This window comes from Ornithorhynchus anatinus, chromosome X1, assembly GCF_004115215.2.
Source record: "Ornithorhynchus anatinus isolate Pmale09 chromosome X1, mOrnAna1.pri.v4, whole genome shotgun sequence".
Taxonomy (NCBI): Eukaryota; Metazoa; Chordata; class Mammalia; order Monotremata; family Ornithorhynchidae; genus Ornithorhynchus; species Ornithorhynchus anatinus.
The window spans coordinates 48,298,875-48,315,212 of NC_041749.1; the positions used below are offsets into that span (position 1 = coordinate 48,298,875).

A 16,338-nucleotide genomic window follows, 5' to 3' on the forward strand; every position below is an offset into this window, starting at 1 on the left:
TAAGTGCTAGAAGAGAAATTAATAGGGGAAGACCTGGAAGAGATGTGATTTCAGAAAGATGGGGTGAGCTGAGGGGAGGGAAGCTGGAATAAGTTCCAAGCAGGGGGAAAGAAGTGAGTAAGAGGTCACGGGGGTAGGGTGAGTAGGTTGGCTTGAGAGGAACAAAGAGTGTGAGCTGGGTTGCGGTGGAAGAAGTGCAAGGATAAGTAGGGGAGAGAAAGCTGAATGAGTACCCTAGGGTCAATGGTTAGGAGTTTCTGCTTGGCACAGAGATGGTTGGGCAGCCACTGGAGGATTTTGAGGAGTAGGGAGCAGTGAACAAATGGTGTTTTAGAAAGATGGTCTGGGCAGGAGAATGAAGTATGGCCTGGAGAGGGGAGACATTGGGGGCAGGAAGGTCAGTGAGGAGGCTGATGCAGTGGTTCCCATGCCCAGAGAAAATGGAGCAGCAAGCAGACCCCTACTTGAAGTACCCTAGGGGCCAGGGGGAGGGTAGAAGCAGCAAGCAGGGCTTGAGATGGGCCTGGAAGTGGACAACCTAGGTGAGGTAGAGAAATGTGGGATGGAACATGGGTTTGAAACAGTATCCAAACCAGGGCAGGGAAGGAAATGCATCCTCCTCTTTCTGGGGAATTTAGTCCAAGGTTACTGCAACCCCCTACAAGCCCTCACCCTGGCCCAGGTTAGTCTAATACCACTCAAAGGGCCCCCACACTCCAGACTCAGGTACACCTGAGCATCCCCTGTGTTGAGAGAATGATAATAATAATAATAATAATGATGCTATTTGTTAAGCGCTTACTATGTGCCAAGCATTGTTTTAAGTGCTGGGGTAGATATAAGGTTATCAGGTTGTCTCACCTGGGGCTCACAGTCTTAATCCCCATTTTACAGATAAGGTAACTGAGACACAGAGAAGTTAAGTGACTTGACCAAAGTAACAAAGCTGACAAATGGCAGAGTAGGGATTAGAACCTATGACCTCTGATTCCCAAGCCTGGGGTCTTAGCTGGGGCCTCACCCTGAAACAGGCTGCCCCTTCCTGTGGTGGCTTTTCAGTTCCAATCATGCCAAACCCCATAGTGCTACTCTGCTAGGAATAGCAGTGTTCCTCAAGCAGCTGGAATCATCTTTGAAAAGACTAAGTCTAGTTGTCTGGGCTGCAGCCAGCCACTAAATCCTGGTGTGTTTATTTTTGGGGCATTTGTTAAGTGCTTACTATGCTAGGCATTGTACAAAGTGCTGAGGTAGATACAAGCTAATCAGGTTGGACGCAGTCCATGTCCTGCATGGGGCTCACATTCTTAATCCCCATTTTGCAGATGAGGAAACTGAGGCACAGAAAAGTTAAGTGACTTCCCCATGATCACACAGCAGACAACTGGTGGAGCCAGGATTAGTACCAAGGTCCTCTGACTCCCAGGCCCGTGCTCTGTCCACTGGGCCACACTGCTTCTATGACAAATTCTTTGAAGATGTAAGCACAGAAGCAGAATGGTCTAATGGAAAGAGCACAGGCCTGGGGGTCAGAGGACCTGAGATCTAATCCCAGGTCTCCCACTTGTCTGCTGTGTTACCTTCCCGTGTCTGAAAAATGGGGATTCAATACCTATTCTCCCTCCTAGTTAGACTGTGAGCTTCATGTGGGACCCGATTATCTTGTATCTACCCTAGTGCTTCCTACAATGCTTGGCTCCACAGTTATTTTTATGCATGAATTAGGACCCTGCTCTTTGGCTGCAGCCTTTGTGTCTTGATTGTGTCTGCATTGCCCTGGTCTTCAGAGCAGGGAGTTATTGTCCCTGCAGTGTTTGTGCCCGGGCTACAATCACATCCATTGCCAGTCTGAACCTCTTTGCTTGAGTGGGAAAATCCAGCCCTGTCCCTGGCTGCTGGAGGAAGCTCTCAGGATAAGGACAAATAAGTGGTTTGGGATGACATGTGTGCATACTCATGTCCTAGGCGGGCCCAGGGCCAGGACTCCTGCCACAGGACTGGAGAAAAGGCCCCAGGGTCTGTGGGTTAGGCTGGCTCCTGGAGGAAGCCATTGGCCATAGAGCATTCTTTCTGGCAAGGGCTTTGGGCTTTGGGACTGCTCAGTACAGCTCTTCTCCCAGGGAAGGAAAGAGGCCTGGGTATAGGGGCTTGGGGGAGGTCCCCCTTTTGCAGGCACCCAAATAGCAAAGACAGGGGAGACTTTGGGGCCAACTCTCCCCTCCTCTCCTTCTCCCTCTCCTCTCCATCTCCTCCTCCTTCTCCCTCCTCCTCTGTCTTGTTTCATCCCTTTTCATCTTCCTCTCTCCTCTCTTTGCCTCCCCTCTTCTCTTCTTCCTTCTCCTCTGATTTCCTTTCCCCTCCCCTCCTCTCCTCTCTCTTGTTGCCTCTCCTTCCTTCCCCTCGTCTCTCCTCTCTTTCCCTCTTATCCCTTCTTCTCTCATCCCCTTCCCTCCCCTCCCTTCTCCTCCTCTCTCTTTGCCTCTGTTCTCCTCCCCTTACCTCTCCTCTCCTCACCTCTGTTCTCTTCTCACAGCTGGACTGTAGTGGCTTTCAGAAAGGAGAACGAGATGGAGACTTTCTGTGCAACCTGGATGACACACCTGTGTGTGGCACTGATGGGAAAACATACAGGAATCGATGTACCCTGTGTGCAGAAAATTTGTGAGTACATACAGGGCTTCTCACTAGTGCACATTCCTTCTGGCCAGAACTCAAGGTAACAAGAGTCTCAGCCTGCAGGCTCATTTCCTGTGGGGTTGCTGGATTCCAGTGCTGGCAGTATAGGGATCGGGTCCAGCCCCTCACTACCTCTCTCAGCTCCCACAGAGAGAAAGGGCTCAAAGGGGCTCCTGGATCCTCTCATCTGACCTGAGCAGGAAATGGCCAAGACAGTGACATTAGGAGCAGACCTGTCAGGGAATGTGATGACAGTGTGACCTGAAAATTCCAGAAGCCAAATGGGCTGGGACCCACCCACCCCAGGCCCATAAGCTCACACCTGCCTGGTGTTGACCTTCCTTGGGGCCCTGTCCCACCCTCCATGCCTCACCAAAATTGATCCTATCTGCCAGGTGTTTGTGGCCCTGGTTCAGGGAGGGAACATCAACATCTACCTTCCTTTCAGCTCTTCAGCTCTCCCTCTGGCCCCACCATACCAGCCCTCTTTCCTTCAAATAGCTGGTCTCAGTTCCCCACCCCACCCCTTCTGTCAACTGCAGATGGCCTCTCCACTGCCGATTTTTCACCCCCCCATCCAAGGGTGACACCTTGGCCCTTTCTGAACCAGGTCCCCGTGATGGCTGGAGTGACTGTAGCCAAGCCCCAAATCACAATGCCTGTAGATCCCTTGCAGCTGCGGGTGCTCTTTTCATTTGCTCACCCCATTCCCCTTTACGCCAAGGGCTCAGGCTCCTTGCATGAAGGCTCTCAGCATTCCCAGTATCCTTGCTGGAAACAGCCCAGGTCCCAGAGAACAGCTCCAAGGACTTCAGAAATTCCCTCTCCCTAACTTGGGACTTGAAAACATGGAGTTGGGGCAGAAGGGCGGGAGTTCATCAGTGCGTTTCTGTGCAGCAGAGCCCATGCTGAGGTAGCTGTCTCTTGACTGTTTCTCTAGGAAAACGAGGTCTCTAGTTGATGTCAAGAGTGAAGGGAAATGTGAGAGCCATGGACCAAAGGAGGTGAGATCACATTTCTTAGGGCCAAGAAACTACTTCTGCTGATCATGTTGAGAAGTCTGTCCTGGGAATATTTGCTCTGATAAGTCTCTGGGTAGGGTTTGGAGGAAAAGGGCTCTATACATCTCTAAGGTTTAAGTTCTGATTGGTTGGTTGCCTGGGGAAAAGAGAAATCTAGAAGAGGGCAAGTATGAGAGGCTTTGGGACCCCAAAGCAGAACATAAACAGAACTTAACTGAACCCCCAACTTAACTTACTCCTCATTTTCTTCTCAAACCCACCATAGAGGGCACTTAGTAGAGAGGAGGTGTGTGGCTACCCCCCAAAACTTCTGGGACCACAGTTGTTTTGCCTGTTCCAGCCAAATCCATCCTAAGAGCCCTGGATTAGTATTTGATGGATCTTTCCAACATAACAGTACATTTCTCCAGGGGGAATGAGGCTAAGGTCTGGGAAACTGATCAAAGTCCAAGAAATGTTAGCAGAGAAGGCAGATGGTACATTTTCCTCCATTTCCCAGGATGTGTGTAGAGATTTCCGGGAGTTCGTGACCGAAGGGAGGCTGTTCTGCACTCGAGAAAATGATCCAATCCAGGGCCCAGATGGCAGAACCCATGGGAACAAGTGCGCTATGTGTGCGGAGCTCTTGTGAGTACAGAAATCACTTTGTCAGTACAACTAGGGCAGGAAGGGGTATTTAGAGCACAGTCATGAGGTTTCTCACCTGGCAGTTGGCCCACTGAGATTTATAGACACCTCTAGGGACTCTGAGCCTGGACTTCTGTGGGAAAGAATGGGGTAGAGCCCTACCCTCCAGAGTCTTACCCTCTAGGGTAAGCAGAGGGGGGGTCTGTGGGTATCCCCTAAAACTGCTGAGACCCCAGTGGGAAACCAGTGGAAAGTGTCTGCCCCTGGACCATGTCTGTCTACAGTGACTGGTCCATGTCCCAGATTGGACTTTTTTCCTCCCTCCCCTGGAGGAATTGCTTTAGACTCAATGCTTTTGTTACCAAAATGGGAAATGTCAGGAACATTTCTGGTTGGAGAGCTGAAGATTGTCAGGCATGTGCTAAACATAACATTCTGGGTATTTTTCTTACCAGTGGGGAGGGAGAGCCATCAGGGACAGTTTCAGAAGACAACAGAGTAGAGGACAAGGAGAGCAACTCGTGTGTGGCTCTAAGCCCCAGGCCTGGGGCAAGATTCTCTCCTCACCTGCCCTGCTGCTTTAGCTCCTTCCTGGGCCCCTTGGATTCCCAGTATTGATCCCCATGGTCTGCACTCCTATGTATCTGCTCCCCCTCAGTGCTTGAACCTCTTTAGGGCCTGTATCCCCCACTGTGCCTGCTCCCTCTCAGTCCCTGATTCCCTTCAGGGACTGTATCTCCACTGTCCCTGCTCCCTCCCAGTGCCCGGGCTCTCCCAGGGTCTATATCCCCACTGTGTCTGCTCCCCTCAGTGCCTGTGCCCTCTCAGGGCCTGTATCCCTACTGTACCTGCTCTCCTCAGAGCCCATAGCTCCCACTGGGCCTGTACCCCCAGGGACTTGCAAACCTTCAAGTGACCACCCCTGATCTAGAGAATTTCTAGACAATTCATGGTCTATCTCTTGTGCTTTGGAGATGGGAGAAGGCGTTTTGCCTTCCAGGTCACAGGAAGACAGGTCCCTCATTGCTTCCCAGCCCTCATAAGGTCTCCTCCTCCATTGAAGGGGAGAATTCCTGCCAGCCAACTTGCCCGCATTGCAGTCAAAGCTTGGGGATGGCAAAGGGTCTCCCACAGGACAATGAGTCTCCAAAAGTCATCGAGGGCTGGACAGGAGCCCAGGGAAACTGATGTTCTGATGGAATGGGGAAGGGATGGGATTGGGCCCACTTCCACCATAGAGCCCATTTCCTGCCCCTTCCCCATCTTGTCTGCAGGTCCCTCCCCACCACCACCCTCTTCCTATTTCCATAGGTGATGGGATGATGTTGGGAAGAGTTTTTTATGGTATCTGTTAAGTGCTTACTATCTACTAGGCACTGTACTAAGCTCTGATGATGATGATGATGACGATATTTGTTAAGCGCTTACTCAGCACTGTTCTAAGCACTGGGGTAGAGGTAAGGTTATCAGGTTGTCCCATTTGGGGCTCACAGTCTTAATCCACATTTTACAGATGAGGTAACTGAGGGACAGAGAAGTTAAGTGATTTGCCCAATGTCATACAGCTGACAAGTGGTGGAACAGAGATTTGAACCCAGGTCCCTCTGACTCCCAGCCCCATACTCTGTCCGTTAGACCTCACTGCTTCTCATCATCCAGGGGGATGAGACACTCTACTTTCCCCACCAATCTCCTGACTGCTCTCCCCCGCCCCCCCATCCTGGCCTCAATCACTTGTCTCACAATCACATGGTGACTCTCTGCTCATGCAGGAAGGTGGCGGGTTTCCTCCAAACCTACCTGCAGTAGCAGGGCAGAGTACAGAGCAGAAACCCCATCTCTAGGTCCACTGTGTGTCAACTTCAGCCAGGGCTGATCCTGGGAGATTTTCAGCTGTGGGGAGGCAGCATTCTAGACATTTTCATTCTTGGATTCAGATTGGATCTTTATAAAACACTCATCCTGTTTCTTGCAGCCAAAAAGAAGCTGAAGGCAAAGTGGAAGGGAAAGAAGAAACCAAACTTGAAGAGGACGCCAGAGTTCGCAGAAGTTCTGAAGTGGTAACTACTGGCTTCCCTGGGAAGATGGCTGCAGAGTAGACCAGTAGGAGAAGGGCCAAGAATTGAGCAGCTGGAGGCCTTTCAGGATGGCTGAAGTCATACCTGTCTCATAGCTTGGGCTGGGCCAGAAGCCCTTGGGAACCCCCTTGGGTGAATCATGCTGTGTGAATGTAAATGATCATTGTCTCTCCAGTGGGAACTGAGGATGGCGCTTTATTTTATTATGGAGTGATTATCCAGTGACTGTTCTCTCCATGTGTGTCCTCAGGTCCTACCTGCGGCAGCTTGGAACAGGGCAGCTTGGAGCACAGCAGGCCATCCCCTATTTCAATATTCCTTTATTATTATTATTATTGTATTAGTAATAATAATAATAGTGTTTGCTAAGCACTTACTATGTGCCAAGCACTATACTAAGCTAGAGTAGATGCAAGATAATCAGTTTCCATATGGGAATCACCGTCTTAGTAGGAGGGAGGACAAGTACTGAATCCCCATTTTGCTGATGAGAGAACTGAAGCACAGAGAAGTTAAGTGACTTGCCCAAGGTCACTTAGCAGACAGGTAATGGAGGCAGGATTAGAACACAGGTCCTCTGACTTCAGGGCCTGTGCTCTTTCCTCTAGGCCATGCTGCCTTTATGATGAGACAGCCTAGGTAGTGGGACAGGCGTCCCCTGCCCGATCCGTTCTGGAGCCAGAAGAAGAGCAGGGAAGCTGGTGGCTCCAGCCTGGGATCAGTGTTAGGGCTGGACTTGTATGCTTTCAGGATGGCCAATGGGTCTGTGGGTGTGACTTGCCCACCTGTGGGATCCCATAGCATCTTTTCTGGGCATCTTCTTAGAATGAAAGAGATCACAGACTTCTGAGAATTCTGGTGTCTGTTTTACAGGCCCTGTGCAAGGAATTTCAAGACCAGCTGAGGAGTGGAAGACTCTTTTGTACCAGGGAGAGCGATCCAGTCCAAGGCCCTGATGGCAAGACCCATGGCAACAAATGTGCCATGTGTGCAGACATATTGTGAGTACCTATGTTGAGTTTTTTCCTACAGAGCAACTGGAAAGTTGCAATTTTGAGAATCTCCACTGCAATCATTGGTGCTCCAAGCTTAGAGCAGTATGCCTACCCACTTAGGCAAGTCAACCACTGTTTCAATGGTAAGTAGGGGATTGGGGGAAGATGATTTGAAAAGGATTGAAACAGAACTCAGGAGGGCTAGAAATGACCTGGAGCTTGTTTCAATCGATCTGCATCTAGTTTCTCTGACACTGTTAGTAGTGATTCATTGGCATTTTACCAGACTCTAGTTTGTAACTACTTTCAGTTCACTGTTTCCAGTAAACCTAGGTTCACAGTAACCTTTAATTACTGACAATTAATTCCTTATGAAATGTCAGTGAGCCATTAGGTGTTGCTGATCTGATGGAAGGCAGTCCTATTCTAAAAAAAATAATTAAGAAAATTTAGGAACTTCATTCTAGCATGCTTTCAGCAAATAACAAGGCTGATTCCAGATAATTCCAAAAGAGTATGAAATCTTATGCAGCCACAGAACCTACATCTCCCCAGGGGGTACTCTCCCTGAGTTGGAACCTGGTATTTATTTTAATCAATCAGTCAGTGATATTTATTGAGTGCTTACTATGTGCAGGGCCCTGTGCTAGGCATTTGAGAGAGTACAACATAAGAGTTAGTAGACATGTCCCCTGCCAATAAGAAGCTTATTTGGCCAGGGCTTCCAATGGGGTTTTTCTTTTTTCCTCTGAGGGCTTCCCTCTCCACATGGCTTCCTTTAACCTCTCCCGGGTGGTCGTGGTTAACAGTTCACCTGCTGGTAGCTGAGTCCAGTGGCAAAGGCCCCTTCCTTTCTGTTACCAGGATTTTTATGTCCTCACGCACCCCAGCTGCCTGAACCAATCCCCAAACCAGCATTGATTCAGCTCCAGCCAGGTCATCCAGTGCCAATGGAGAGCTGGCGTTTTATTATATGTCTGGACCAGAGACCCCCTTGTGCCCATCACATCCCACACATAACGTCCTCAGAGGCCCTGAGCCGTGGAGGCAGGCCAAGGCCCCAGGGGAGAGCTGACAATAGAGCATCTCAGAGTCTCCACACTCCCAACGCATCACCTGCCTTTCCCTCTGTCTTTTAGCAAAAGGCATTTTGCTGAGGATAAACAGAGAGCAGATGAGGAGAACAAACGAATTGGAGATAAAATCAAAGTCAAAAGGGAAACTGAGGTGAGCCTGCATCTTTATAATTAGACTATCATCTTTCCTCCCTACCACAAGGCAACAGCTGGCTCAGAGATCTGAAGTGGCATTTAGCCTTGCCACTTCTGGGGAACTCGAAGTGAGAAACAAGGAAAAGCCTCTGACTCTTTTCAATGTGGGTAGCACATCCAAGATCTAAATTCCATGGGTCGGTCCAATGTTCCCTTCAGGTTTGGTGTCTGGTGACATAAGTGCTCTTAGATGTGGAACGAGAGCTCTCTTAACCAAGCCCCCAGCTCTACTGATTTGGGCTATGGGGTCTTCCAGGCCTGTTATCTCTTGAACTGGGCCAGAGTTCTGTGGGCTGGGCTCCTTCCTCTTACCTCCTACAAGAGAATGATGCACTTGTCTGACACTGCCACTGAGCCTTGGGCAGCCGCACTGCCCTTCAAATCCTCCTCAGGGATGCTTCAGAATGTACGGGAGGAACCATTCACTCATTGTCCTTCTCTCAATCACTCAGAGCCTGTGTAGAGAATTCCGGAATTATGTGAGGGATGGGAGGCTTTTCTGCACTCGGGAGAGTGACCCAGTCCTTGGTCCAGATGGCAAAATGCACGGCAACAAGTGCTCCATGTGTGAAGCCTTCTTGTGAGTATGGGACTGGCTACTCTTGCCTTCCCTTCCTGTTCATCTTATTGCTCCCACCTCCCACCCACCTGCCCGTCATCATCTCCTGCTACTGAGCCAGCAAGGATCCTCACATCCCATGGTCCAGGAGAGCCCGGGGCACCATCACATGGTCAACAAGCAGGATAGAGAGGAATCTCTCTCTGAGATGGGGCGAGCTCAGACCAAACCTCTCCTTCCTCCTACAGCCGACAGGAAGCTGAAGATGCAAAAGCAAAAGAGGCCAGCCTGACTAAATCCGATGTTCTTCCCGAGGACTATCCCACATCCAAGAATGAGTCGGATCAGGTAATTTCCAGGGCACCAGAGGCACCTGTATGAGCTCTTTTCCTTTGGTGGCACCAGTGTCTCCAGGGTTTTAGAAGCAGTATGGTGTAGTAGATAAAGGACAGGCCTGGAAGTCAGAAGGTTGTGGGTTCTAATCCTGACTCTGCCGCTTTGCTGTGTGACCTTGGGCAAGTTGCTTCACTTCTTTGGGCCTCAGTTACCTCATTTGTCAAAAAGGGATAGAGATTGTGAGCCCAACGTGGGACAGGGACTGTGTCCACCCTGATTTGCTTGTATCCACTCCAGTACTTAGTGCAGTGCCTGGTACATAGTAAACACTTAAATACCATTATTAATATTATTATTATTGTTGTTCAGAAAAAGATGGTTCTGCAGGAGAAATCCAGAGGCTTTTCCCAGTGCCATTCTCTTGTGGGGAGGAATCCCGCCCTGTTTTCTCTATGAGCTGCTGCACTCATGGGGAAGCAATGATCCCATGGCATGGCCAGTAAGAACGTTCTGCCATAGCTGGAGGGGACTATTCTGACCAGTTAAGACCCTTCCCATCAACTGGGGGCATGAATACCCACCTGTGGGTATATGCATCTACATCTATACCCACCCCCTTACAAAACTCATTTGCTCCCATGACTTCAACTACCACTCTATGCAGGCATTACTCAAATCTACATGTCCAGCACTGATCTCTCTCCCTCTCTGCAGTCTCACATTTCCTCTTGCCTTCAAGACGTCTCTACTTGGATGTCCTCCCATTACCTCAAGCTTAACATGTTCAAAACAGAGCTCCTTATCTTCCCCACCCAAACTCTGTCCCCCTGCCAATTTTTCCATCACTGTAGATGGCACCCCCATACTTCCTATCTCACAAGCCCATAACCTTGGTGCTATCCTTGACTCCTCTCTCTCTTTCAACCCACATATTCAATCCATCACTAAATCCTATCAGTCCCTCCTTCACAACATTGCTAAAATCCGCCCTTTCCTCTCCATCCAAACTGTTACCACGTTAATACAAACACTCATCCTATCCCACCTGGATTATTGCATCAGCTTCCTTGCTGCCCTCCCAGCTTCCTGCCTCTCCTCACTCCAGTCCATACTTCACTCTGCTGCCCAGATCATTTTTCTACAGAAACTTTCAGGACATGTCACCCCACTCGTCTAAAAACTCCAGTGGTTGCCCATCCACTTCTGTATCAAACAAAACCTCCTCACCATTGGCTTTAAAGCATTCAATCACCTTGCCCCCTCCTACCTCACCTTGCTAGTCTCCTTCTACAACCCAGACTGCACACTCGCTCCTCTAATATTAACCTTCTCACTGTGCCTTGATGTCACCTATCTCACTGTTGACCCCTCATCCAAGTCTTGCCTCTGATCTGGAACACCCTCCCTCCTCAGAGCCAATAGGAAGTTTGTCTCCCCTTCTTCAAAGTCTTATTGAGGACACATCTCCTCCGGGAGGCCTTCCCTGACAAAACTCCCCCCCCGCCCCCGCCTTCCTCTTCTCCCACTCCCTTCTGCGTCATCTTGACTTGCTCCCTTTGTTCTTTCCCCCTCCCAGCCTCACAGCACTTTTGTAAATATCTGTAATTTTAAAAATATTAATGTCTATCTTCCTGCCTCTAGACTGTAAACTTGTTGTGGGCAGGGACTGTGTCTGTTTATTGTCATAGTGTACTCTCCCAAGTGTTTAGTACAGTGCTCTGCACACAGTAAATACTCAAATATGATTGAATGAATGAATGATATATGTGTAGCCATGGGGGTACATTCATGTGTGCACATATGAGGGTGTGTGGGTGTATGTGTGTGTCTGTTCCAAGAGAAGCAATGTGGCCTAATGGAAAGAGCACAGGCCAAGATGTCAGGGGACTGGGTTCTAATCCCAGTTCTGCTACTTGCCTGCTGTGTGACCTAGGGCAAGTCACTTAACTTCTCTGTGCCTCAAGTTACCTCATTTGTAAAATGGAGATTAAGACTGTGAGCCCTATGTGGTAAAGAAACTGTAACCAACCAGATTATCTTGTATTTACCCCAGCACTTAATAGAGTGCCTGGCACATAATAAATGCTTAACAAATGTCATTAAAAAAAAAGACCCAAGTCAAAACTGGGTCCCCAAGCCCTGATGTCGGAGAGAGACTGCCCATTGCCTCCCTGGTACTGACCCTGCCAGAGACCAAGTGCCTTTCCCTCTTAATGGCACCCAACTCAGGTCCAGACTGAATGAACAGTCCCAGACTTGAGCTCTGGGCAGAGCCTTGGCCAGTGGGTTGGGCTGGCTGCCCCAGGCCACCGGGATCATTTGGATGATTGTGATCATTGTTAATGGGGTCTGTTTCCATTTCTGAGAAGTCTATGACTGGAACACTATTGACTTCAAAGCTCTCCATCACCTTGCCCCCTCCTGCCTCACCTCTCTTCTTTCCTTCTACAGTGCACCTCGCACACTCCGCTCCTCTGCTGCTAACCTCCTCACAGTGCCTTGTTCTCGCCTGTCCTGCCGTTGACCCCTGGCCCACGTCCTACCTCTGGACTGGAATGCCCTCCTTCCTCCCAGGGGCCAAAGCTCTCTTCCCCCCTTCAAAGCCCTACTGAGAGCCCACCTCCTCCAGGAGGCCTTCCCAGACTGAGCCCCCTTTTCCTCTGCTCCTCCTCCCCTCCCCATCGCCCCTACTCCCTCCTTCTGCTCCACCTCCTTCCCTGCCCCACAGCATTTGTGTATATTTGTACATATTTATTATTCTATTAATTTTATTAATGATGTATATATTTCTATACTTCTATTTATTGATTTTGATTCTATTGATGCCTGTCTACTTGTTTTATTTTGTTGACTGTCTTCCCCTTCTAGACTGTGAGCCTGTTGTTGGGTAGGGATTGTCTCTGTTGCTGAATTGTACTTTCCAAGCGCTTAGTACAGTGCTCTGCACACAGTAAGCGCTCAATATATACGATTGAATGAATGAATGAATGAATATGGCAATAAATCATTTTACACATTTAATTTGACATCACTTTAGACATTTAATTTGACATGATTTGCTGCCCTCTAAAAAGTATAGCTGTAGTCTTCCTCCACTCCCTCCTTGTCCTCCCCTTCTTTCCACACACTTCTCCTCTTCTTTCTCCTCCCTCTCCTCCTCCTGCTCCTCCTCCTCTTTCACTCTTTCACTTCTTCCTTCTTCCCCCACTCTTTTCTCCTCTTCCACCTCCTTCTCCCACAGCTTCTTCTTCCTCCTCTCCTTTCTCCTCCTTTGCCTTTTATTCTCCCTTCTCCTCTCTTCCTCATCGCCTTCCTCCTCCTCTGTCCTTCTCCTCCTTTCTCACCTTTCACTCTTCCCCTGCCTTCTTCTTCTAATCAATCAGTTCTATTTATTGAGCACTTACTGTGTGTAGAGTACTGTACTAAACACTTGGGAAAGTACAGTATAAGAGTTGGCAGACACAATCCCTGGACACAAGGAGTTTACAGTCTAGAGAGAAAGACAAACATTAATAAAAATAAATCAATTATGGGTATGGATATAAGTCCTGTGGGGATGAGGGTGAGACAAATACAGGGTACATATCCAAGTGCCTCCTCAGTTCCTTGTACACCCTTTTCCACCTCCTCCTCTTTCTCCTCCTCTTTTTTTATCCTCATCAATCAAGTTTATCAATTAGCTTCTATGCACAAGTAACTCCAACTGCTCTCTTTGTCCCCAGGTGTTTCTGGCTGCTTAAGACTGCAGCCACAAAGGAACCAGAGCCTGAGGGAGATATAAGCCTCACAGCTAAAGGGAATTAGTTGCTCTTCTTCTGCCTCCCAAGCTGTCAAATCTCTAAGCTTTCCAGAGAAATCAGAGAATCAAGAATCTATCTGGAGTCAACCACACTCCTAGATGAGACATCCAAAGCTTTCAGCTTTTCAGGGTGGTCCCCTCTGGCCTCAGGATGTCTGCCTTGGGAAGTTTCTAAAACTCCATCTGGAAAAATGAGGGACTAATCAAACTTTAACTGCCCTTTTCTCAATCCCCTAGGCTTTCTGTGGTGAATTTCGAGATTACGTGAAGAATGGAAGACTTTTCTGCACCCGGGAGAGTGACCCAATCCGTGGCCCAGATGGCAAAATGCACGGCAACAAGTGCTCCATGTGTGAAGCCTTCTTGTGAGTATGGGACTGGTTGTCCTTGCCTTCCCTCTCTCCTCATCTCATAGATCCTACCTCCCACCTACCACCCTCTCATCGTCCTCTACTTGCCCTTCCTCCTCCTCCATCATTCCACCACCCATATATCTCCCATCACCCCCTTCCTACTGAGCCAGCAAGAATCAGGGCCCCACCGGCTCTCCTCATGAGAATCACTCAACTAGGGACTCAGGATATTGCCTTAAATTACAATAATCTTCAGGTGAAACTTGGGAAAGTTTACTGGATTATCCAAATCAGATCAGTGCAGTTTGGACCCAGTTAATCATATATTTCAGGCTTGAATTAACTGTCTAACTCATTCCTGTCTACCTAACACCAGAGAAAAAGAGTGTCATTCTCCCTAAGATGGATCCCCATGAGTAATGAGTAATCCTCATGAGTAATGTGCCAAAGCTATTCCTGAAACCCCCTCCTCACTCCCCCAGTAGTACATCCCTGACCATGCAGCATCTCAAGCCACCTTCATGGTCTAGTCTCCTACTTTCTGTTTGGAAAAAGCAGTTTGGAGTTTAAAATGGGAAGAGAGAATAGGAGTCACACAGTCAATCAATCAATTATTAAGCCCCTAGTAGTAGTAAGCATTTTTATTGAATGTCCACTGTGTGCAGTGCTCTGTGCTGAGTGTTTAGGAAATGCAAAAAAAGGACGTTTGACATTCCTGTCCAGGCAAGAACCCTCTAATGGGGAAGATGGAGATAAAAATATTTAGAAATAGAGTAATCAAAATAAAAACAGTCAAGCATATATACAAAAGTGCTGAGGGTGGGTATAAATAAGCATAAAAGTCAATCAATCAGTGGCATTTATTGAAAGCTTACAGTGTAGAGCACTGTACTAAGCACTTGACTGTAAGCTTGTTTTGGTCAGGGAATGTGTCTGCCAACTCTGTTATAGTGTACTCTCCCAAGCACTTAGTACAGTGCTCTGAACACAGTAAGCACTTAATGAATAACATTGATTGAGTGATCGATTGATTGAGAGGACAATGCAATGGAGTTTGTAAACATGATCCTGCCCACCAGTAGCTATGTGTCAAATACTGTTTAAGTGCGCTGGAAGATCCTAGATAATAATGTCAGATTGTCCCTGTCCCACTCAGAGCTCACAGTTTAAAGGGTAGAGAAGATCTTCAAAAATAAATAACCAGACATTGGTCTAGGCTGTTTTCAGTACATTCCATCCTGGATCAGGAAGAGCCAAATTAAATGATCCTCCAGTTGTAGGATTGCATGCAGAGAGAAAAGACCTTGATGCTCAAGGTCCTTGCCTAGTAAGGCTAATTGATTTTCCCACTGCAAAGGAACATAATTGAGAAATTCAAAGGTGACTTGCTTTCTGCAAATCCATTTAGTAAAGCACCCATTTTTACTTACAAAGCAGAGGTGTTTGCATTTTATCACTCCAGCAAGAACTATTGAACAGGCCATCTTCATGTGGTACAAAGCTACAAAGCTTTTATAATCAACAAAAAGTCATGAAAAAAGAAAAACTAGAAGAAAATATACATATTCACTGTACAAATGCCAAGGGTTTCAACAGAAACAGTTGTCTTTGAGAGATGGGAACTATTTAAAGACTGAAAACAGAAAGAAGCTGTTACCTTAACAGCTTGCCATAAAAGTGCTAGAGGTAGAGAATTGGAATGCTGAGAATAAATCAGGGAAGGCTTTTTGGAGGGAGTAGGAATTTAAGAGGGGTTGAAATATGGGGATAGCAGGGGTCATTGGGGTTGGGGCAGGAGGGAGTTCCAGGGCAGGGCAACAACCTGGTTGAAGTGAAAACAGAGGGAGGAGAGTCGAGAGTGAGGTACAGCTAGAAGGTTGGCTCGGGAGGAATGAGGAGAGTGAGGTGGGGAGAAGGGGGTGAAGAGGACAGTTAGCCAAGATGTGGTGAGTCCAATGAGTCCATGGATGGATATAATAGAGTTAGTAGACACTGTCCCTACCCTCAAGGAGCTTACACTCTAGCAGATTGAAAGTGCAAATGTTAATTATATTGGAGTTATTATCCTGGTTTGGTTGGAGTTTTTTGGGACCTGTTTGGAGAGGCACACTGATGTTGGTCCCTGAGAGAAGCAGCAAAAACTCAGTACTGGAAGCTCTAGCCACCTGCCCCTTGTCCAGGACCTGGAATGTTTGGACTGAGAAGAGATGTGCCTATTGAGGCTCCTTCCCATGGGGGTCAGACTTTGTTCCAGGGGCTCAGCAGTGTCCTTGTGGCCCTGTGCAGAAGTCAGTGGTACAAGCTGTCTCTTGGGGCCTCCATCCCTTGAGCCCTTCCGGCTCCCTTCCAAGTCCATAGGGGAGGTAGGGGCAGCCCCCGATGCTGGCTCTGTGCTCACTATTCCAGCAAGAAATAAGGCCTGATGTAGCTCCCAGGTCCATCTTGCCTTTTCTTTGCTCCTATTCCAGCAAGGCAGAAACTGAAAGGAAGAAGAAAGAGGAAGCTGAACTAAGACATAAAAGGGAATTGGAAAAAGCTGCTTCCACTTTAGCGGTAAGTTTGATGTGATCCTGAATAGCCCCCAAATTGGGCCCAGAACACGGTTCCCCAAGTCTTACTATGCAC

At 48.2% G+C, this 16,338-nt stretch overlaps 1 protein-coding gene across 1 annotated transcript in view; it reads left to right on the forward strand.

Moving 5' to 3' along the window:
• SPINK5 (serine peptidase inhibitor Kazal type 5) overlaps positions 1 to 16,338 on the forward strand; it is a 57,527-nt gene that overhangs the window by 9,572 nt on the left and 31,617 nt on the right. Inside the window, exons 5-14 of the mRNA XM_029049768.1 lie at positions 2,531 to 2,658; positions 3,614 to 3,677; positions 4,195 to 4,322; positions 6,298 to 6,382; positions 7,274 to 7,401; positions 8,535 to 8,622; positions 9,119 to 9,246; positions 9,474 to 9,573; positions 13,598 to 13,725; positions 16,182 to 16,266. Coding sequence (XP_028905601.1) covers positions 2,531 to 2,658; positions 3,614 to 3,677; positions 4,195 to 4,322; positions 6,298 to 6,382; positions 7,274 to 7,401; positions 8,535 to 8,622; positions 9,119 to 9,246; positions 9,474 to 9,573; positions 13,598 to 13,725; positions 16,182 to 16,266 — 1,062 coding nt within the window. The remainder of the gene's footprint in view (positions 1 to 2,530; positions 2,659 to 3,613; positions 3,678 to 4,194; positions 4,323 to 6,297; positions 6,383 to 7,273; positions 7,402 to 8,534; positions 8,623 to 9,118; positions 9,247 to 9,473; positions 9,574 to 13,597; positions 13,726 to 16,181; positions 16,267 to 16,338) is intronic.